Source organism: Balaenoptera ricei, chromosome 1 (genome assembly GCF_028023285.1).
Source record: "Balaenoptera ricei isolate mBalRic1 chromosome 1, mBalRic1.hap2, whole genome shotgun sequence".
In the NCBI taxonomy this organism is placed as follows: domain Eukaryota; kingdom Metazoa; phylum Chordata; class Mammalia; order Artiodactyla; family Balaenopteridae; genus Balaenoptera; species Balaenoptera ricei.
The window spans coordinates 64,585,599-64,609,596 of NC_082639.1; the positions used below are offsets into that span (position 1 = coordinate 64,585,599).

Below are 23,998 nucleotides of genomic sequence, written 5' to 3' on the forward strand. Positions count from 1 at the left end.
CGTATTGTTTATCTTTTTTTTTTTTTTCACACACACACACTGTATTTTATTTTTACAAGAGATAAATAGACTGACACCAAGCATTGTACATGGATGACCACAACAAAAGCAACAATGATTGCAATTACCAAACCTGAAACACACTCATACTATGTCATAATATTGACATTCAGTCCAGTAATCCTCCACTGTAACAGCTCCTTTACTTTGCAGTGAAAATTGATTTGTATATTCTTTGCCTCTGAGTCCTTGTGGGATTTTTTTTTTTTTAATTCAGACAAAGTCACAAAAATTATATTCATCCTCATCAGTTCACTCAGTCCCATGTAATTAAATTTTTTTTTCATCTTGATCTTTTGTTAGCACTTTTTTGAGTTCATCAGTTTTTCATTAGAGTTCTGAAAATGCTTATTCATTCAGTTCAGCAGTACAGTCAGTTACCAGAAACCTGTACTTGTCAGAGTCTTTTCCATGAATTTCTTGAAGATGAAACCCTTTTATAGGAACACATTTGCAAAAGCATCAGAGTACACCCAGAACTGTCTGTAAATGACAAAAGACTTAAAAATGACCACAGTTAAAGATTTGATGAAAGTTCATAATAATGCAGTTGACAAGAAAATTAGTTATTTCTGAGATATACATTTTAAAGTAATAACTAGGATTATTACTTATAACATTATACCAGAACATATAAGATTTTTAGAAATTTCATGTAATGTCTGAAACATTTATATTAACATATTTGCATACATATTTCCATACAAATACAAATACAAGATTTTTAGAAATTTCATGTAATGTCTGAAACATTTATATCAACATATTTCCATACAAATAACCCAATGAAAGTTTAGTATTAGTTGTTTTGTTTGTTTGTTTTTTTATACTGCAGGTTCTTATTAGGCATCAATTTTATACACATCAGTGTATACATGTCAATCCCAATCGCCCAATTCAGCACACCACCATCCCCACCCCACCGCAGTTTTCCCCCCTTGGTGTCCATATGTCCATTCTCTACATCTGTGTCTCAACTTCTGCCCTGCAAACCGGCTCATCTGTACCATTTTTCTAGGTTCCACATACATGCGTTAATATATGATATTTGTTTTTCTCTTTCTGACTTACTTCACTCTGTATGACAGTCTCTAGATCCATCCACTTCTCAACAAATGACTCAATTTCGTTCCTTTTTATGGCTGAGTAATATTCCATTGTATATATGTACCACATCTTCTTTATCCACTCGTCTGTTGATGGGCATTTAGGTTGCTTCCATGACCTGGCTATTGTAAATAGTGCTGCAATGAACATTCGGGTGCATGTGTCTTTTTGCATTACGGTTTTCTCTGGGTATATGCCCAGTAGTGGGATTGCTGGGTCATATGGTAATTCTATTTTTAGTTTTTTAAGGAACCTCCATATTGTTCTCCATAGTGGCTGTATCAATTTACATTCCCACCAACAGTGCAAGAGGGTTCCCTTTTCTCCACACCCTCTCCAGCATTTGTTGTTTGTAGATTTTCTGATGATGCCCATTCTAACAGGAGTGAGGTGATACCTCATTGTAGCTTTGATTTGCATTTCTCTAATAATTAGTGATGTTGAGCATCTTTTCATGTGCTTCGTGGCCGTCTGTATGTCTTCTTTGGAGAAATGTCTATTTAGGTCTTCTGCCCATTTTTGGATTGGGGTGTTTGTTTCTTTAATATTGAGCTGAATGAGCTGTTTATATATTTTGGAGATTAATCCTTTGTCCGTTGATTCGTTTGCAAATATTTTCTCCCATTCTGAGGGTTGTCTTTTCGTCTTGTTTATGGTTTCCTTTGCTGTGCAAAAGCTTTGAAGTTTCATTAGGTCCCATTTGTTTATTTTTGTTTTTATTTCCATTACTCTAGGAGGTGGATCATAAAAGATCTTGCTGTGATTTATGTCAAAGAGTGTTCTTCCTATGTTTTCCTCTAAGAGTTTTATAGTGTCCAGTCTTATATTTAGGTCTCTAATCCATTTTGAGTTTATTTTTGTGTATGGTGTTAGGGAGTATTCTAATTTCATTCTTTTACATGTAACTGTCCAGTTTTCCCAGCACCACTTATTGAAGAGACTGTCTTTTCTCCACTGTATATCTTTGCCTCCTTTGTCATAGATTAGTTGACCATAGGTGCGTGGGTTAATCTCTGGGCTTTCTATCTTGTTCCATTGATCTATGTTTCTGTTTTTGTGCCAGTACCATATTGTCTTGATTACTGTAGCTTTGTAGTATAGTCTGAAGTCAGGGAGTCTGATTCCTCCAGCTCCGTTTTTTTCCCTCAAGACTGCTTTGGCTATTCGGGGTCTTTTGTGTCTCCATACAAATTTTAAGATGATTTGTTCTAGCTCCGTAAAAAATGCCATTGGTAATTTGATAGGGATGGCATTGAATCTGTAGATTGCTTTGGGTAGTATACTCATTTTCACAATGTTGATTCTTCCAATCCAGGAACATGGTATATCTCTCCATCTGTTGGTATCATCTTTAATTTCTTTCATCAGTGTCTTATAGTTTTCTGCATACAGGTCTTTTGTCTCCCTAGATAGGTTTATTCCTAGGTATTTTATTCTTTTTGTTGCAATGGTAAATGGGAGTGTTTCCATAATTTCTCTTTCAGATTTTTCATCACTAGTGTATAGGAATGCAAGAGATTTCTGTGCATTAATTTTGTATCCTGCAACTTTACCATATTCATTAATTAGCTGTAGCAGTTTTCTGGTGGCAGTTTTAGGATTCTCTATGTATAGTATCATGTCATCCGCAAACAGTGACAGTTTTACTTCTTCTTTTCCAATTTGTATTCCTTTTATTTCTTTTTCTTCTCTGATTGCCGTGGCTAGGACTTCCAGAACTATGTTGAGTAATAGTGGTGAGAGTGGACATCCTTGTCTCGTTCCTGATCTTAGAGGAAATGCTTTCAGTTTTTCACCATTGAGAATGATGTTTGCTGTGGGTTTGTCATATATGGCCTTTATTATGTTGAGGTAGGTTCCCTCTATGCCCACTTTCTGGAGAGTTTTTATCATAGATGGGTGTTGAATTTTGTCAAAAGCTTTTTCTGCATCTATTGAGATGATCACATGGTTTTTATTCTTCAATTTGTTAATATGGTGTATCACATTGATTGATTTGTGTATATTGAAGAATCCTTGCATCCCTGGGATAAATCCCACTTGATCATGGTGTATGATCCTTTTAATGTGTTGTTGGATTCTGTTTGCTAGTATTTTGTTGAGGATTTTTGCATCTATATTCATAAGTGATATTGGTCTGTAATTTTCTTTTTTTGTAGTGTCTTTGTCTGGTTTTGGTATCAGGGTGATGGTGGCCTCATAGAATGAGTTTGGGAGTGTTCCTTCCTCTGCAATTTTTTGGAAGAGTTTGAGAAGGATAGGTGTTAGCTCTTCTCTAAATGTTTGATAGAATTCACCTGTGAAGCCATCTGGTCCTGGACTTTTGTTTGTTGGAAGATTTTTAATCACAGTCTCAATTTCATTACTTGTGATTGCTCTGTTCATATTTTCTGTTTCTTCCTGGTTCAGTCTTGGAAGTTTATACCTTTCTAAAAATGTGTCCATTTCTTCCAGGTTGTCCATTTTATTGGCATAAAGTTGCTTGTAGTAGTCTCTTAGGATGCTTTGTATTTCTGCGGTGTCTGTTGTAACTTCTCCTTTTTCATTTCTGATTTATTGATTTGAGTCCTCTCCCTCTTTTTCTTGATGAGTCTGGCTAATGGCTTATCAATTTTGTTTATCTTCTCAAAGAACCAACTTTTAGTTTTATTGACCTTTGCAATTGTTTTCTTTGTTTCTATTTCATTTATTTCTGCTCTGATCTTTATGATTTCTTTCCTTCTGCTAACTTTGGGTTTTGTTTGTTCTTCTTTCTCTAGTTTCTTTAGGTGTAAGGTTACATTGTTTACTTGAGATTTTTCTTGTTTCTTGAGATAGGCTTGTATAGCTATAAACTTCCCTCTTAGAACTGCTTTTGCTGCATCCCATAGGTTTTGGGTCGTCGTGTTTTCATTGTCATTTGCCTCTAGGTATTTTTTGATTTCCTCTTTGATTTCTTCAGTGATCTCTTGTTTATTTAGTAACGTATTGTTTAGCCTCCATGTGTTGTCTTTTTTACGTTTTTTTCCCTGTAATTCATTTCTAATCTCATAGCGTTGTGGTCAGAAAAGATGCTTGATATGATTTCAATTTTCTTAAATTTACTGAGGCTTGATTTGTGACCCAAGATGTGATCTATCCTGGAGAATGTTCCGTGCGCACTTGAGAAGAACGTGTAATCTGCTGTTTTTGGATGGAATGTCCTATATATATCAATTAAATCTAACTGGTCTATTGTGTCATTTAAAGCTTCTGTTTCCTTATTTATTTTCATTTTGGATGATCTGTCCATTGGTGTAAGTGAGGTGTTAAAGTCCCCCACTATTATTGTGTTACTGTCGATTTCCTGTTTTATAGCTGTTAGCAGTTGCCTTATGTATTGAGGTGCTCCTATGTTGGGTGCATATATATTTATAATTGTTATATCTTCTTCTTGGATTGATCCCTTGATCATTATGTAGTGTCCTTCCTTGTCTCTTGTAACATTCTTTATTTTAAAGTCTATTTTATCTGATATGAGTATAGCTACTCCAGCTTTCTTTTGATTTCCATTTGCATGGAATATCTTTTTCCATCCCCTCACTTTCAGTCTGTATGTGTCCCTAAGTCTAAAGTGGGTCTCTTGTAGACAGCATATATATGGGTCTTGTTTTTGTATCCATTCAGCCAGTCTATGTCTTTTGGTTGGGGCATTTAATCCATTCACGTTTAAGGTAATTATCGATATGTATGTTCCTATGACCATTTTCTTAATTGTTTTGGGTTTGTTTTCGTAGGTCCTTTTCTTTTCTTGTGTTTCCCACTTAGAGAAGTTCCTTTAGCATTTGTTGTAGAGCTGGTTTGGTGGTGCTGAATTCTCTTAGCTTTTGCTTGTCTGTAAAGCTTTTGATTTCTCCATCAAATCTAAATGAGATCCTTGCCGGGTAGAGTAATCTTGGTTGTAGGTTCTTCCCTTTCATCACTTTAAGTATATCATGCCACTCCCTTCTGGCTTGTAGAGTTTCTGCTGAGAAATCAGCTGTTAACCTTATGGGAGTTCCCTTGTATGTTATTTGTCGTTTTTCCCTTGCTGCTTTCAATAATTTTTCTTTGTCTTTAATTTTTGCCACTTTGATTACTATGTGTCTCGGCGTGTTTCTCCTTGGGTTTATCCTGTATGGGACTCTCTGCGCTTCCTGGACTTGGGTGGCTATTTCCTTTCCCATGTTAGGGAAGTTTTCGACTATAATGTCTTCAAATATTTTCTCTGGTCCTTTCTCTCTCTCTTCTCCTTCTGGGACCCCTATAATGCGAATGTTGTTGCATTGAATGTTGTCCCAGAGGTCTCTTAGGCTGTCTTCATTTCTTTTCATTCTTTTTTCTTTAGTCTGTTCCGCAGCAGTGAATTCCACCATTCTGTCTTCCAGGTCACTTATCCGTTCTTCTGCCTCAGTTATTCTGCTATTGATTCCTTCTAGTGTAGTTTTCATTTCAGTTATTGTATTGGTCATCTCTGTTTGTTTGTTCTTTAATTCTTCTAGGTCTTTGTTAATCATTTCTTGCATCTTCTCAATCTTTGTCTCCATTCTTATTCCGAGGTCCTGGATCATCTTCACTATCATTATTCTGAATTCTTTTTCTGGAAGGTTGCCTATCTCCACTTCATTTAGTTGTTTTTCTGGGTTTTTTCTTGTTCCTTCATCTGGTACATAGCCCTCTGCCTTTTCATCTTGTCTATCTTTCTGTAACTGTGGTTTTTGGTCCACAGGCTGCAGGATTGTAGTTTTTCTTGCTTCTGCTGTCTGCCCTCTGGTGGTTGAGGCTATCTAAGAGGCTTGATGGGAGGCTCTGGTGGTGGGTAGAGCTGACTGTTGCTGTGGCGGTCAGAGCTCAGTAAAACTTTAATCCACTTGACTGTTGATGGGTGGGGCTGGGTTCCCTCCCTGTTGGTTGTTTTTCCTGAGGCATCCCAACACTGGAGCCTACCTGGGCTCTTTGGTGGGATTAATGGCAGACTCTGGGAGGGCGCACGCCAAGGAGCACTTCCCAGAACCTCCGCTGCCAGTGTCCTGTCCCCACGGTGAAACAGAGCCACCCCCCGCCTCTGCAGGAGACCCCCCAACACCAGCAGGTAGGTCTGGTTCAGTCTCCCTCAGGGTCACTGCTCCTTCCCCTGGGTCCCGATGCACACACTACTTTGTGTGTGCCCTCCAAGAGTGGGGTCTCTGTTTCCCCCAGTCCTGTAGAAGTCCTGCAATCAATTCCCACTAGGCTTCAAAGTCTGATTCTCTAGGAATTCCTCCTCCCGTTGCCGGACCCCCAGGTTGGGAAGCCTGACGTGGGGCTCAGAACCTTCACTCCAGTGGGTGGACTTCTGGGGTGTAAGTGTTCGCCAGTCTGTGAGTCACCCACCCGGCAGTTATGGGATTTGATTTTACTCTGATTGCACCCCTCCTACCATCTCACTGTGGCTTCTCCTCTGTCCTTGGACATGGGGTATCCTCCTTGGTGAAGTCCAGGGTCTTCCTGTCAATGATTCTCCAGCAGCCAGTTGTGATTCTGGTGCTCTCGCAAGAGGGAGTGAGAGCACGTCCTTCTACTCCGCCATCTTGGTTAATCCTCTCCTGTTGGAAGATTTTTAATCACAGTTTCAATTTCAGTACTTGTGATTGGTCTGTTCATATTTTCTATTTCTTCCTGGTTTAGTCTCGGCAGGTTGTGCATTTCTAAGAATCTGTCCATTTCTTCCAGGTTGTCCATTTTATTGGCATAGAGTTGCTTGTAGTAATCTCTCATGATCCTTTGTATTTCTGCAGTGTCAGTGGTTACTTCTCCTTTTTCATTTCTAATTCTATTGATTTGAGTCTTCTCCCTTTTCCTCTTGATGAGTCTGGCTAATGGTTTATCAATTTTGTTTATCTTCTCAAAGAACCAGCTTTTAGTTTTGTTGATTTTTGCTATTGTTTCCTTCATTTGTTTTTCATTTATTTCTGATCTGATCTTTATGATTTCTTTCCTTCTGCTAGCTTTGTGGTTTTTTTGTTCTTCTTTCTCTAACTGCTTTAGGTGCACGGTTAGGTTGTTTATTCGAGATGTTTCCTGTTTCTTGAGGTAGGCTTGTATTGCTATAAACTTCCCTCTTAGAACTGCTTTTGCTGCATCCCATAGGTTTTGGGTCTTTGTGTCTCCATTGTCATTTGTTTCTAGGTATTTTTTGATTTCCCCTTTGATTTCTTCAGTGATCACTTCGTTATTAAGTAGTGTATTGTGTAGCCTCCATGTGTTTGTATTTTTTACACATCTTTTCCTGTAATTGATATCTAGTCTCATAGCGTTGTGGTCGGAAAAGATACTTGATACGATTTCAATTTTCTTAAATGTACCAAGGCTTGATTTGTGACCCAAGATATGATCTATCCTGGAGAATGTTCCATGAGCACTTGAGAAAAATGTGTATTCTGTTGTTTTTGGGTGGAATGTCCTATAAATATCAATTAAGTCCATCTTGTTTAATGTATCATTTAAAGCTTGTGTTTCCTTATTTATTTTCATTTTGGATGATCTGTCCATTGGTGCAAGTGGGATGTTAAAGTCCCCTACTATGATTGTGTTACTGTTGATTTCCCCTTTTATGGCTGTTAGTATTTGCCTTATGTATTGAGGTGCTCCTATGTTGGGTGCATAAATATTTACAATTGTTATACCTTCCTCTTGGATCGATCCCTTGATCATTATATAGTGTCCTTCTTTGTCTCTTTTAATAGTCTTTATTTTAAAGTCTATTTTGTCTGATATGAGAATTGCTACTCCAGCTTTTTTTTGATTTCCATTTGCATGGAATATCTTTTTCCATCCCCTCACTTTCAGTCTGTATGTGTCTCTAGGTCTGAAGTGGGTCTCTTGTAGACAGCATATATATGGGTTTTGTTTCTGTATCCATTCAGCCAGTCTGTGTCTTTTGGTGGGAGCATTTAATCCATTTACATTTAAGGTAATTATCGATATGTATGTTCCTATTCCCATTTTCTTAAATACTTTGGGTTTGTTATTGTAGATCTTTTCCTTCTCTTGTGTTTCTTGCCTAGAGAAGTTCCTTTAGCATTTGTTGTAAAGCTGGTTTGGTGGTGCTGAACTCTCTCAGCTTTTGCTTGTCTGTAAAGGTTTTAATTTCTCCATCAAATCTGAATGAGATCCTTGCTGGGTAGAGTAACCTTGGTTGTAGGTTTTTCTCCTTCATCACTTTAAGCATATCCTGCCACTCCCTTCTGGCTTGCAGAGTTTCTGCTGAAAGATCAGCTGTTAACCTTATGGGGATTCCTTTGTGTGTTATTTTTTGTTTTTCCCTTGCTGCTTTTAATATGTTTTCTTTATATTTAATTTTTGACAGTTTGATTAATATGTGTCTTGGCATGTTTCTCCTTGGATTTATCCAGTATGGGACTCTCTGTGCTTTCAGGACTTGATTAACTATTTCCTTTCCCATATTAGGGAAGTTTTCAACTATAATCTCTTCAAATATTTTCTCAGTCCCTTTCTTTTTCTCTTCTTCTTCTGGGACCCCTATACTTCGAATGTTGGTGTGTTTAATGTTGTCCCAGAGGTCTCCGAGACTGTCCTCAGTTCTTTTCATTCTTTTTTCTTTATTCTGCTCTGCAGTAGTTATTTCCACTATTTTATCTTCCAGGTCACTTATCCGTTCTTCTGCCTCAGTTTTTCTGCTATTGATTCCGTCTAGAGTAATTTTAATTTCATTTATTGTGTTTTTCATCATTGCTTGGTTCCTCTCTAGTTTTTCTATGTCCTTGTTAAATGTTTCTTGCATTTTGTCTATTCTATTTCCAAGATTTTGGATCATCTTTATTATCATTATTCTGAATTCTTTTTCAGGTAGACTGCCTATTTCCTCTTCATTTGTTAAGTCTGGTGTGTTTTGACCCTGCTCCTTCATCTGCTGTGTGTTTTTCTGTCTTCTCATTTTGCTTATCTTACTGTGTTTGGGGTCTCCTTTTCACAGGCTGCAGGTTCATAGTTCCCGTTGTTTTTGGTATCTGTCCCCAGTGGCTAAGGTTGGTTCAGTGGGTTGTGTAGGCTTCCTGGTGCAGGGGACTAGTGCCTGTGTTCTGGTGGATGAGGCTGGATCTTGTCTTTTTGGTGGGCACGTCCACGTCTGGTGGTGTGTTTTGGGGTGTCTGTGGCCCTATTATGATTTTAGGCAGCCTCTCTGCTAATGGATGGGGCTGTGTTCCTGTCTTGCTAGTTGTTTGGCATAGGGTGTCCAGCACTGTAGCTTGCTGGTCGTTGAGTGAAGCTGAGTCTTGATGTTGAGATGTAGATCTCTGAGAGATTTTCGCCGTTTGGTATTACGTGGAGCTGGGAGGTCTCTTGTGGACTAGTGTCCTGAAGTTGGCTCTCCCACCTCAGAGGCACAGCCCTGATGCCTGGCTGGAGCACCAAGAGCCTTTCATCCACACGGCTCAGAATAAAAGGGAGAAAAAATAGAAAGAAAAAAGAAAGAGGATAAAATAAAATAAAATAAAATAAAGCTGTTATAATAAAAAGTAAGAAAAAAATTATTAAGAAAAAATTTATGAAGAAAAAAACATTTTTTAATTTTTTAAAATAAATTTATTAATTTTTATAATAAAAAATAAGAAAAAAATTATTAAGAAAAAATTTATTAAGAAAAAAATTTTTAATTTTTTAAAGTAAAAAATATGAAAAAACTTATTAAGAAAACATTTTTTTAATTTTTAAAAATAGAAAATAAGGAAAAAATTATTAAGAAAACATTTATTAAGAAAAAAAATTTTTTAAGTAAAAAAAAAAAACGGACGGACCGAACCCTAGGACAAATGGTGAAAGCAAAGCTATACAGACAAAATCTCACCCAGAAGCATACACATATACCCTCACAAAAAAAGGAAAAGGGGAAAAATTAATATATCCTGCTCCCAAAGTCCACCTCCTGAATTTGGGATGATTCGTTGTCTATTCAGGTATTCAACAGATGCAGGTACATCAAGTTGTTTGTGGAGCTTTAATCCGCTGCTTCTGAGGCTGCTGGGAGAAATTTCCTTTTCTCTTCTTTGTTCGTACAGCTCCCGGGGTTCAGCTTTGGATTTGGACCCGCCTATGTGTGTAGGTCGCCTGAGGGCGTCTGTTCCCCGCCCAGACAGAACGGGGTTAAAGTAGCAGCTGCTTCGGGGGCTCTGGCTCACTCAGGCCGGGGGAGGGAGGGGTATGGATGCGGGGTGAGCCTGCAGCGGCAGAGGCCGGCATGACGTTGCACCAGCCTGAGGCACGCCATGCGTTCTCCCGGGGAAGTTGTCCCCGGATCACGGGAGCCTGGCAGTGGCAGGCTGCACAGGCTCCCGGGAGGGGAGGTGTGGAGAGTGACCTGGGCTCACACACAGGCTTCTTGATGGCGGCAGCAGCAGCCTTAGCGTCTCACGCCCGTCTCTGGGGTCCGCACTGATAGCCGCAGCTCGCGCCCGTCTCTGGAGCTCGTTAAGGCAGCACTCTGAATCCCCTCTCCTCGTGCACCAGGAAACAAAGAGGCAAGAAAAAGTCTCTTGCCTCTTCGGCAGCTGCAGACTTTTTCCCGGACTCCCTCCCGGCTAGCTGTGGTGCGCTAACCCCTTCAGGCTGTGTTCACGCAGCCAACCCCAGTCCTCTCCCTGCAATCCGACCGAAGCCCGAGCCTCAGCTCCCAGCCCCCGCCCATCCCGGCGGGTGAGCAGACAAGCCTCTCGGGCTGGTGAGTGCTGGTCGCCACCGATCCTCCGTGCGGGAATCTCTCCGCTTTGCCCTCCGCACCCCTGTGGCTGTGCTCTCTCCTCCGTGGCTCCGAAGCTTCCCCCCTCTGCCCCCCCCCAGTCTCCGCCTGCGAAGGGGCTTCCTAGTGTGTGGAAACCTTTCCTCCTTCACAGCTCCCTCCCACTGGTGCAGGTCCCGTCCCTATTCTTTTGTCTCTGTTATTTCTTTTTTCTTTTGCCCTACCCAAGTACGTGGGGAGTTTCTTGCCTTTTGAGAGGTCTGACGTCTTCTGCCAGCGTTTAGTAGGTGTTCTGTAGGAGCAGTTCCACGTGTAGATGTATTTCTAATGTATCTGTGGGAAGGAAGGCAATCTCTGCGTCTTACTCTTCCGCCATCTTGCCCAGACCCCAACTATGTTTTGTTTGCTCAAAGGCAGAATTAATTCTTTGTCAAAGAAATCAACCCTTGCTGTATATCTCTGGCAACAATTCTATTATGTGGTAATGACTGTCTTTTGAAAATTGGGTTTCAGTTTTCCCCTTTTCTCCTTTCACACTTTCATTCTTATTCTGTTATAGGATTGCACTCTGCTTGCTACCATGGTCACATTCACCTGGTTCAGTTCTTACTGGATAACGGAGCTGATATGAATCTGGTAGCTTGTGATCCAAGCAGGTCTAGTGGTGAAAAAGATGAGCAGACATGTTTAATGTGGGCTTATGAAAAAGGTATGTTTTTCACCATTGCATCTCTATAGTGATAACATTGAACTGTGTGCACAGATTATGCCAGTGCATCAATAATTCTTTTGCTTGCATGACTTGTATGCTCCCATTTCCTCTGGAGATTGTATTTGAATCGTTGGAGACTTGGATCAAAGAGTACAATAGGGAAAGCAACTCCTGGGCTGCAGATGAGCTGAAGGCATTCTTGGTATTGACATTTTGAAGGGAGAAGGAGCTATCATATTTCTAGATGCTGGAGAAACAAAATTGTGATAGGTAATGATAGTTACTTTCTTAGAGTAGATGCAGAACTAGTCTTTACCTCTTATATAGGAGAATTTTGCTGTGGATTCAAATTATTAAAAATGAAATTAATGCAAAGAAAGAAAGGGAGTATTTGTCACATCTAACCCTGCTAACAATGCCTGCACTAGAAAAAGTAAGGCAACCAATGTTTAGTGCTTAAGTATAAACTTATTTGAGCTCAAAGAGGTGAAAGCTTGGGCAGAACACCTGGTTTTAAATCAAACCATGTTGCTTGATCTTGGGCAAGTTATTTATTCTTGCTGAGCTTTAGTTTTTCATCTGAAAAATAAGGACAATAACAACTTCATAAGATTGTAAAGATTAAATGAGATAATATGTGCAAATTGCTTATAAATGTGGCTGGCACAAAATAAATACCTAATAATTGGCATTTCAGTAATAATAACAGTGGTAATAGTAGTAGTCCAGAAATAAAGATTATTAATAGTGAATTTTTCATTTTAAAGGAGAGGAAACTAGACACAATTAGAAGGTAAAATAGCATCTTTTTCATTGTTATTAAAATATACTATACCTCTTAAGAGAGCTCTACATAAACGCATAAACTCCAACAGAGTGTAAATTTTCAGGTGACATGGAACAGTATTGAAATCAGAGTTACAACTAAATACTGTAAAATATATCAGACTTTGATGCCTGCATTGTCTTATTAAGATGTTTAAAGTATGTAAAGAAGTATTCTTATCTTTTTAAATGTTAGAATCTTAGAAAACCATACTTAAAAAGAGAAATTACTAAACTGGAAGATTTCTTAGACTACCAAGATGATCTAAAAGGTTTTCTGCCTGAAATAGGACATGGAAGTCCATTAATGAACAGAGAGAGATGAAGTTTGATGGATAGAAATAGAGAGCTATTGTAAGCATATAGACAAGGAGAAAGAAAAACATATAGGTCTGCAGACTGCTAGTGAGGAAATGATATAGGAGTTACTTTACTAGAGACAAGTGAACAGACATGGAATAGCAAGGAATGAGTTAAGATATAGGCCTGTTATGTTTTTTACTTTTTACTTGAGTGTTGTATAAACACATGCGCGCACACACACGCGTACTTGCACATTATAGCTCAATGAATTTTCACAAACTGAACTCACTCAGCGTCCAGATGAAGAAACTGAACATGGTCAGCACCCAGAAGCCCTACTTACATTGTCTTCCACTCACTCTCCAAAGAGGGTACCACTGCCTTTTCGAGGCATAGACTAGCTTTACCTCTTTCTGTACTTAATATAAGTGAAACGCTACGCTATATACATCTTGATGTCTGGCCTCTTTTGACCAACAGTTTGTGAGATTCATCCATATTGTTGCAGGTAACTCTAGACTGTTCATTCTTGTATGGTATTATGTTTTTAATTATATCACAATTCATTCATTCTGCTTTTTCAGGGCATTTGGATAATTTTCAATTGGGGACTATTAGGAACACTGTTGTTATACGTGTACATGTCACGTATGTGTCTTTTGATGAATAACTATATACATTTCTGTTAGGTATAACTGCCTTCTACTTTGTGTAAAAGAAAGTCCAGGTAATTATATATTTGCATATCAGTTGGAAAATCTTACATATTCTGAAGCCTCGAGAGGCCTTACTAAGTTCTAGTTATGTTGCATTTATTCCAATGATTCTCAGACAGTGTCTCTCAATAAATTTGAGTTTCAGCGAAAGACTGTTTACAAATCATTAGTCTTCCGGAAGACAGCTCAGAAATAGCTGCTGCAGCTTATCTCTTCACAGGGTTTGGCTTTGTTTGTTTTTACTTGATTGAGAGTAATGGTTGAAAACTGGCTTTACTTTTATTTTTTGTGGAATTCCACACTGTATAAAACAGGGAATCATTGTGTAAACTCCTAAGATTTCCTACCAAACGACAACAACAAAAATCCTTTAGCTTAGAGGACTTACCCACTGGTCTCTGCAATATATGCCATACTTGTCACCCTTATTTGTTCAACTAATGTGCCAGGCATCAGTGTTGCATTTCATTATTACTATAAATTTTAACAAATTGAATGTAACTACTCAGGAGATAGATGGATGTTTTGCATATGTTCTAGGGCAGAGCAAGTTAAACCAACAAAATAAATTTGTTGCTATTTTCTCTTGCTAGAGAAATGTTGCATTGTTTTCGTGTGTTCAGGGAAGATTGAAATGGCCTTGTTAAAATATTGTCAGCAGTGCACTGTCCCTGTTTTCTCTGGCTTTGCTTTCTCCTTCAGAGAGGGAGTCACCAAATTAATTGATATGGCGTACTAAGGATTTTCCTGAGCAACTTGGAGATGGAGTTGAAAAAGCACTAAAACTTCACTTGGAGTTCTTTCTTTGTGGAATAGAGATGATGTAAAAATGGCCCCATCATGGCTTGCCCTGTACCCTATCCAGTCCTTAGAAAACCCAGAAGAGACTTCATAACCAGGGTCTGTCTATTTAAAAAGGAATACTTTTGAATGTGCCCAGTTTGAATAGCTCATCTTAGCCTACCCTCTTAAGATAAAACTAGGAGGCTTTCTCAACAGCACTCATCTCTGAATGGTTAGAAGGCAAATTTTTCATCTGTCCCAAACAAAATTTTTAGCTGACCCTCTCTGCTATTGTTATAGCACATTCAGAGGTGCTTTGGAGTTCTGAAAAGAATTATCTACTATCTTTTGGAATACTTTTAGAAAAGAGTTTACCCACTATGGCTCCCTGTGGGATCAGGTATGAAAAATATTTTCCATTTACATAGCCCTTTTAACCTAAAGATATCAAAATCAATCTTAGAAATAATTTTCCTGGTGACCTTGGTTCTAACCAGTAACCAGGAGCCTGCTGGTTAAGTTTCAATATTTCACTGCCAGATTGCTCAGAGCTCCAATTGTATAATACTTAGAATGTTTCCTCTCCCCAGTCTGTCCTCCCTCTTCTTTTCTACCGTTCCATCTGAGAGTAGCCATAGCTGTCTCACTCACTTGGATTTGTTCTGCTCTTTCCCTGGGGTACAAAGGACTTGTATGAATCAATTTAAATTGGCCAAAAGAAATAGCCAGCAGCCTGTTTATGTTCAAATCCTCTGCCCTAATCACCAGTAGGGAAAACCCATTGAAAAGACCTACACATAATCTTACATCCATTGCATTAAAGATGAAACTGCTGAATTGAAAAGATCTCAGCCAATTAGAATTGAGCACATAGCTCAATAGTGTGTCTGGCAGTTAGATTTGAAAAGGCTGCCTTTGACAAAGAAAAGCACTCCTTTATGTCAGGCTGTTTAGGGTCAGAAAATAACCCAAACTAGAAACAGAACTAAAACTTATTTGCTTCAGTACTGACACCAGTTAAAGTAATTTACAGAGGCTCCTATCCCAATATCTAATTACCCAGAATACAATATTTGTATACAGCAGAACTACTCTAATTCACAGTGACAGGGAGCTTCAGTTGGAGAATTAGTGAGTAAGTGAGCAAAAACAATAAAAATCAAGGCTCCTGTACCATGATATATACTTTGTTCATTCCTTTTGACAAGTGTAGTGTGGTGTGAATTATTTATAGTAAACGTACCATAGTGTATTCTCTAAAAGTAATGAAGTCTTACAGTTGTGAGTTTCTACAGTTTTCAGCCAGTAAAAAATAACTAAGAGATAAGGATGAGGGAGGAGTAGAAGGAAGAAGAGGTGGCTTCATTAAATTTTTTGATAAATCTTCATCCATGGATGATAAACTCCCAAGCTTCTTCTATATTGAATTCTTACCTATTTGGAATTTAGTTACTTAGTTTAATGAACATAGTTTAGTGTGCTAGGGTGGATTGGGGTGGGATAGAGGAAGGAATAAACAAAAGATTTAGATGGTGTTTTAAAATCTATGTGCAATTTTGTGTCTACTGGTTACCTTTCTACATGTTTAGTTAATTCTATCTTTTAAAAAATCAATAAATAAAATAATACCAACTCTCATTAGACTAGGAAGAACTTTTATTCTTATGGGGGATAACACAAAAAATTTTCAGACATAATAACTGTGTAAGAAGCTACAAACATTAATACAAACAGCAGAAGAGAACTTACATTAATTAATCACTTATTATATATGCATATATAATATGTATATAATTTAATTATCAAAATAACCCTTTAAATTGGTATTACCTTTGTATTACAGATAAAATGTTTGAGACTTGGAGGTGTTGTCACACTAGCTCAAAGCACACAGCTCTTAGGTGGAGAGCTGATACCGAACAGAGGTCTGTCTCATTGCACAGTTCAACCGCTTACCACCTCACTCAGAATCAGATAGATCTAAGTCCAAATCCCATACCTATTACTTAATGACCTTGGGCAAGTTATTTAACTGAGCCTTAATCTTCAAATTTAAAATGAGTAAATTAATAACCACTTTAAGAATTTTGCTGAGGGTTAGGGATAAGATGTAAATGTCTGGATCACAGATTCTCAATAAAAATGGTGGTATCTGTTGTTATTAAGTGCATAGCAGAGATACAATCATGCTCCACAAAACTTCCAAATCTTACAGTCTTTCCTCATTTACAACATGCTTTAGTGTCCAGTAAGAAATATGACATTGACATATTAGGATAATGGTCATCTTCTTTAAACCTCCTAATGAAGCATTTTATCCCTGCCAAACACCAGTAGACAAACCCGGAATATATAAAAGCTTGTGTTATTTGGTTGTATATATATTTCTTGTTTATGGCTTAAGTAATACCATTCATTTAAAACTTAAAATTTAAGGACTACAGCCAGATCAAAGAGGTTTTGAAAATCACTAATCAAAATATTAAGCAATTTAAAATCATTGTTCTAATATGTATAGTTGCATGCAAATATATAACATAATATTTTAAAATTTTAGTACAAATTCGCAAGTCTCTTTACTACAGCAGGGTTTTCCTCCTCAGTCATGGAGAAGTATCAAAGATTCTGTGGCCATGTTTTCAAAACATCACACCATCTGACGTGATGGATCCCTTTACTTGGATATCTGAGGAGTGTGTAAAACTCAACAAGTCCAAAATTGAACTTAATATCTTTTTTGTCGTCATCAGTCAGGTTCTTCTACCATATCCCTTATTCATTATGTCATTTAACGGCATTGCCGTTCACTTAGCACCCGAGTCAAAAGTCTGGATTGATGCTTGACTACTTTTTTCTCTCTCAACCTCCCTTCCCCCATATCCATTCAATCAAAAAGTCTTGTTATTTTACTTCATACTTACATTTTGAATCCATCCTTTTTTCTTTCTTTTTTTTTTTACTGTCACTGTTTTAATCCATAACCTTATCCTCCTTCTCCTGATCCATTTTAATAGTCTCATAACTACTTTTTTTTTTGTCTTTGGCATCTTTTGATTCCATTTTCTAACTGTAGTCTGAAAGATGTATCCAAGCTGTAAATAGGACCATATCATTCCCCAGCTTAAAATCCTTCACTGATACACTATCACCTTAGGAAAAAAAAGTCTCAGTTTATTATCATGGCATACCCTGTGCCCTTCCTACCTCTCAAACCTCATAGCCAGTCCCTCCTGTCACAGGAGTGACCCCACATGCTGCAGTCATCATCACATTCACTAGATCCCTACCATTCACTAGGGGTTCACTCTATGCCAAGCAAATTCTACATCACATTATCCCATCAAATCTACACGACAACCCTGTAAGCCAGCGTCTGTTTACATGGTAGTTATGCAAAATTACTCGCTCCTCTACGCATATCATATTATTCCATGCTTCCAAGCCTTTTCTCAAGCAGTCCTCTCTTTCTCTACACCCTCCCACCCTGCCTACCTGACTTCACTTCTTAAATTTCTTAATTCTATTTAACCTTCAAGACTCAGTTTACAGATCCTCTCTTGCAGAAAGTCTCCCCTGACATTCCAGCCTAACACACACACCCTTTCTTGATGTTTTATTGTTCCATACGCACATTTCTATCTCATGTTGAAACACTCTCCCCCTAAACTTTCTGAGAACAAACATTTGGGCTGTTAATCTTGATCTTCCAAAAACTTAATTCAATGGCTGATTCCTAATAGCTGCTCAATATACATTTGTTGAAGTGAAATAGAGAATGAGCAGATATTTCAGTCATAACATTCTATTCCATGTCTCACTAAATGGCATCTGATCAGTCATAATATAGTTGATCTTTTCAAGAATACTAATTACCGCTATTCTGTTTTCTCTGTAGGGATTTTTGAAATATCATAGGTTTTCTTATTAACTGAACAATCCTAATACTCAAATTAATAGGCAGAAGATTTTAAAGAATATTCTAAATACACCTCCTCTTTCTATTCATTGGAACTGCAAATTTTTTCACTCTGACTAGAATTCTTTTATTCTCCTTTTTTGCTTAATCAACTCATGCTTATCTTTCAAGTTCAGGTTAAAAGACAGTTCCTCAAGGAACTCTTCCCTGACCCCTCCAGCCTATTGTAAAATAGCATCGTTATGCACGTTCACAGCATCCTCTACCTTTCCTTCCTAGAGCTTGGCTAAATACAATTTTGAGTGAACATTTATATATATATATATATATATTTTTTTTTTCTTTTCTACTACACAACATTCATTACAAGAGTAAAGAGCATTTCTGTTTCAACATTACACTCTCGTACTTTGTACCATTCATTCATTCATTCAAAAAAAGTGTCATAAACTTAATATGTTCTAGACAGTATACTAGGAACTGAGGTAAAACAGTGAGTGAAACAGACAGTATCTCCCTGTGCTTAAAAAGTTTGCATTTCTAACAGAAAACACAGGTCATGAGCAAGATAACAAATGGAAACTAACAGATAATAATAAGTGCTATGAATAAAATAAAAAGTAAGTAAAAAGTAAAAAGTTGTTAAGTAAAAAGTAAAGTAAAAAGTACAAAGATGGTAAGTAAAATGTTCAAGGACACTAAAATGGAAAAGTCACAGAGGGCTTCCCTGGGGAGACGTTGTTTGAGCTGGTCTCTAATGGGCACTCAATACATATTTGTGGAAGGAAAGGGAAGGGACAATAAAGGCAAAATGGGAAGGGAGAAAAAGAGGAAAGAGGAATGTTAAATGGCTTGGTTTGCATATAATGTCCTTTTGGCAAAAGCATTCATCCTTGTGGATTCTTATCTCAAGATGAAGGAGGACTGGTGACATTCTTGTCTGGGCCTGGTGATTAAGGGATAAGAATCATGGGGGAAGCAGGGGGTGTGTTCTCTTTCTTGTGATATCAAAGTAAAGTATCTTTCAGATTTAAGTCATGAGAAGATGTAGCAAGTCTGGAATATTTGTTGCCTCTGATTTAATTGTCAGTGAATGGGACCAGGACTGTCAGGAGGAAAATGAGCCATAGAAGTGCAAACATCAGGAGCCATCCTCTGATCTCACTTTTCAATGTTTCTGGAAAGTGGGTTTTTAACATGATGGGAAGGGGGGATAGCAAAATATTGAGCAAAGTCTCATCTATATCATTGCTGTGAGAGGTTTAATTTTTGAGGCACATGTAAAGAATGGCCCAGACTACTCTTTTGATGACCTGGGCATGTGGTACATATGAGATCAATAAGAATTTCTTGGCTTCCATAATCGAGATCAAATCTCCATGTTTTCTACTTAATCTCAGACCCACAGGGTGTCAGAGTCACAAAGGTCTTAGTACTGGTGTCATTCACCATTAATCTTCAGATCTAGTTCTTAAAATGATTTTCGTAGCAAGCTTTCTTCTGTGTTCTTAAAATAATTTCTCATAGCGATGAACAGCATTCATTGTTTCTAAGATGAAATGGCGGGGACTGAGAGACAACCTTATAGGGAAATAATAAAATTTGTGCTTTTTCTTCTTGAATAATTAGGAATCCTTTGCTGTATACATGGCCGTGATGTAGATACTAAATTCTTCATGCAACAGCCCTTTGGATGGACTTGGAGCCTTAAAGAACAACCTAGGTTTTAAAATAAAGAGCTATTCAGAAAGTTTGGGGGGTGGTGGGGAAAATCACTCCAAATGTAAGGAGTAAAGGGACATAAGAAAAAGACAAATGAAAGGGGAAGCATGGCATTTCGGGAATGTAGACAGGACTGGAAGAGCAGGGGGCAGGAAATGAAAGGCCCTTCAAGCCAGCAGGAGAGCCCCATTTGCCAAAACCCTTGGGGGCACTAATGAATAATACTCTGAAAGTACAAATCACTATTCTAACTGCATTAGGCTAGTATCATAGCAACCTCCTATTTGGGTAAAATACTTGGATGTAGATAGTAAATTCTTAGATATGGGAAAACATTTTATTTAATTAGTGGGACTTCGATTATCTCTGGACGTGTTCCATTAGTGTGCCTTGGTTATCTGGGTATATCCATTATCAGGAGTTTGGCTTACAAGTCCATTTAGTGAGTTCCATCAAGGCATTTTTCTGCTTAACCCCTCATAGCTAAATATCAGGGAGCTGGGTCCTAGTGGTTTTCAGGTTTCTTTGCATACACTTGTAGTTTGTCAGTGCAGTGAGAGCAGAGGAGAATTTCCCATACATGTGTGACTCAGCCCACAGTTAGCAGGAGGTGGGAAATCAGGCGGAGATGCCTTCCAGAGCCAAGGGGGCCTCTTGGCATTTCCCTGGCAGCCTCATGCTTATCATCAGCCAGAACCCAGGCACTCATTAGGCTCTTGATGAAAAGCATCCTAAAGAAAATGCCAGCAAATTGTGCCACTGCGCTGGCAGGAAATTAAAACTGCTCAGAGCAAGTGGAGCCAAGAGAGCTGTTGAGATGAAAGGTAACATCAAGGGTGTGATCACTGACTCACACAGGCCTTCAGGATTCAAGATGTGGCTTTCTGCTTCACTAGGGAAAGCAGGAGGCCCTCTCGGCTGTCAGCCAGTCAGTCCAACAGAGGGGCTGAGACAGGTGAGGAGGTGGGCTCTGTGAATCAAGCTTTGTCGTACTTGGGTAAATGCTTGTGGTTTGGGTTGTTTTATTTTCCCAAAGGAGCCTGTCCTAGGAAAAACAGAAATAAGAAAAAAAAACTTGTTTTTGATTTGTTTTTCCTGGTCCCAAACACTTAAAGATCAAATTAAGTAAAATAAAAACTCCAAAAGCACCACAGGTCCTGTTAAAAGTAGGAGCAGACAGTGTGGATAGGAGCAGATAAAACCTAAGAACCTAAGAATCTAGCAAGGGGACAGATGAAGGGGTGTTTTAATTCCAGAGGAAATTCTTGGTGGTGGTGCTAATTTATCCTGAGGCTCAAATGGCCATTAGCATTGGGGAAGAAAGAAAAGCTGTACCAACATGCAAACAAACCACACTGAGATTTGATTTTCATCACAACTAAAGGTGGTAGGCAGAGCAATGACCCCCAAAGATGCCCAGGTCCTATTCCCTGGAACCTGTGAGTATGCTGCCTTACATGGCAAATAGCAAAGGGAATTAGGATTGCAGATGGCATTAAGGCTGATGACTAGCTGACTTTGAGAGAGAGAATATCCTGGATTTTCCAGGTGGGCCCAATGTAATGAAAGGTGTCCTTAAATATGGAAGCAGAAACAGAAGCCAGAGTGATACGATGTGAGAAGGACTCGGGCCAGCAGTTGATGGCTTTGAAGATATAGAAAGGGGGCCGCAAGCCAAGAAATGTTGGTGGCCTCTCGAAGCTGGAAAAGGCAAGGAAACTGATGTTCCTCTAGGAGGAATGCAACCCTGCCAACACGCTGATTTTAGCTCAGTGAGAACCGTGTTGGACTCTGACCTTCAGGACCATAAGATAACAAAGTTGAATTGTTTAGGCCGCTAGATTTGTGGTAATTAACAATGGCAGCAACAGAAATTGAATATATTGGTATTTAGAAAATTTATCTGAAGTTCCAAAAACGAGTTTCCAAGTTCATTTACAATTCTTGAGGCAAAATAGTGAAGCAAGAAAGCAGTGAAAAGATCCAAAAGGCATATTTATGTGTTAGAACTGTTAGGCATATTACATATATAATCTCACTTAGTCTTTACAACAGCCTTATGAAGATGCATCATCAGTTGTAATTTGTAAACAAGGATATGTTTGAAAAGTAAAAACAAACCATGTCCTTCAATTAATTAAAATCCTCTAGTAGTTCCCCGTCTCATCTGCATTAAAATACAAACTCCTTATCCTAACCTATAAAGCTATAAAGCTCCACATCAGTAATATCAAAGTGTGGACTGCTGATCAACATCACCTGGGACTTTGTTAGAAAAGCAACTCTCAGGTCCCACTACAGACCTTTTCAATCAGAATCTCTGAGAGTAGGGCTCAGGAATCTGTAGTTTAACATGCATTCCAGGCGATTCTCATATACACGATAAAGTTTGAGAAGCACTACTCCACATGATGTGCACTCACCGACTTCTCCAGCCAAGCCTGGTACCACTCATCCTTGCTTGCGATGCTCCAGCCACACTGGCCATCTTTCATTTTCTGAACATGTCATGCTTTCTCCCATTTGGGGCTCTTTACATCCTCTCTTCCTTCTGACTAGTAGGCTCTTCCTTTAGAAATTTACCTGTTGGCTTATGTCTTTCATGTTTTGAGGTTTCCCTGATTGTGAGCACATGAGAGTCCAAAGAAAGAGTATTGATGGGACTGGTTCCCCATTATTTCATCATAACCTGTGTCTATGATTTGAGAAAATCATAGATCTGCCAGTCATGAATAGAAAGCTGTGGATGATAAGAAAATGGACACTAGTTGTTAACTCCGTAGATTTAAGTTTTGCTACAAGTTTTAACAATCATAGTCACAATTCTTTATTTATTTTTTTTTCTTGAGGACTCTGGACTTGGAATGTTACATTTGAAAAAGCTTTTAGTGCTGATAAACATCTTAATCATTTCATCTTATGATCCTGAATGCTCTATTAATTTTAATTCTTTTTTGAAAGCAGGCACAACTCATAGTATATACTCTATACATTAGCTAGGTGTATTCAAACCAGTGTTAACTATGAACCCTTCGTGGTGGATAAGCACTTATACTTTTTCAGTTTCTAAATTTTGCCCTTTTTACAGTGAGTTCTGTTGCATTTCACAAGTTTCTTGGCAGGGTCTTTAAGGTTGACTTTGTTTTCTTCTTGTGTAAATTAGCTACAGTAGATTATTTTCACAGTTAAAGCATAAGATAGTATCAAAGTGTTGTTCTATTGAAAACTGTTACTACTCAGAGGAGCATTTAGCATTTTTATTTTTATATTTTATTTAGCATTTTCACAATTATAAGTCCCTAGTACAATTAACAAACTCCCCAATTTTGGTGGTGTTATGTAATAGAAATTTATTTCTCAGTCATGTAACAGTCCAGGGTGGGCATTTCTGGTCAGTGGATGGCTTTCTCCCCTCCCGTATGGCCTCAGAGCCTTCTGCATCCAACCAGCAGATAGGGAGAGGAGAGAAGACTCACTTATTTCTTAAAGTCCAGGCCTGGAAGTGATTTCACTTTTGCTCATATTTACTTGATGGGAATTTGTCACAAGGCCACAATTGGCTGCAAGGGGGATACGGAGTTGTTGTCCCTGGGTGGGCAGCCATTCCCAGTGACAAAATCACTCTGTGAATGGGAACTACAAATATTGGTAGGCAGCCAGCTGTCTCCTGCCACAAAAACCTATGCAAATTATCTTAATGCCCTGTTATACTGCAGTTGCCAGCCAAATGTAATGCTCAATCACAGCAAATACATCTCTCCTTCCTGGTTACCAAATGTGCTTTTCACCCTTTTAATCGTGCTCTTATTATATACTCCCATAGCACTTGATAGGTACTCATTTAGAAATTCTCATCATTTTTATTATTTGTTCAATTACACTAAACTTTCTGAGGGTAGGACCATAGTTGCCTTGTTCATTGCATCCCCCGTATCCAACATAGTACCTAAAATAGCACATCACATATATCAGTCTTTTTTTTGTTAATTGAAGTGTACTTGACTTACAATATTATATTAGTTTCAGGTGTACAACTTAGTGATTCGATACTGTTATACATTACAAAATGATAGTAGAGTTTGAATGAATGAATGAAAGCACTAAATTCCTATTGCAATGTA

The 23,998-nt window shown here is 38.3% G+C and overlaps 1 protein-coding gene across 1 annotated transcript in view; it reads left to right on the plus strand.

The window, feature by feature from the left end:
* TNNI3K (TNNI3 interacting kinase) overlaps nt 1–23,998 on the plus strand; it is a 311,246-nt gene that overhangs the window by 116,115 nt on the left and 171,133 nt on the right. The window contains exon 13 of the mRNA XM_059924452.1: nt 11,460–11,609. Coding sequence (XP_059780435.1) covers nt 11,460–11,609 — 150 coding nt within the window. The remainder of the gene's footprint in view (nt 1–11,459; nt 11,610–23,998) is intronic.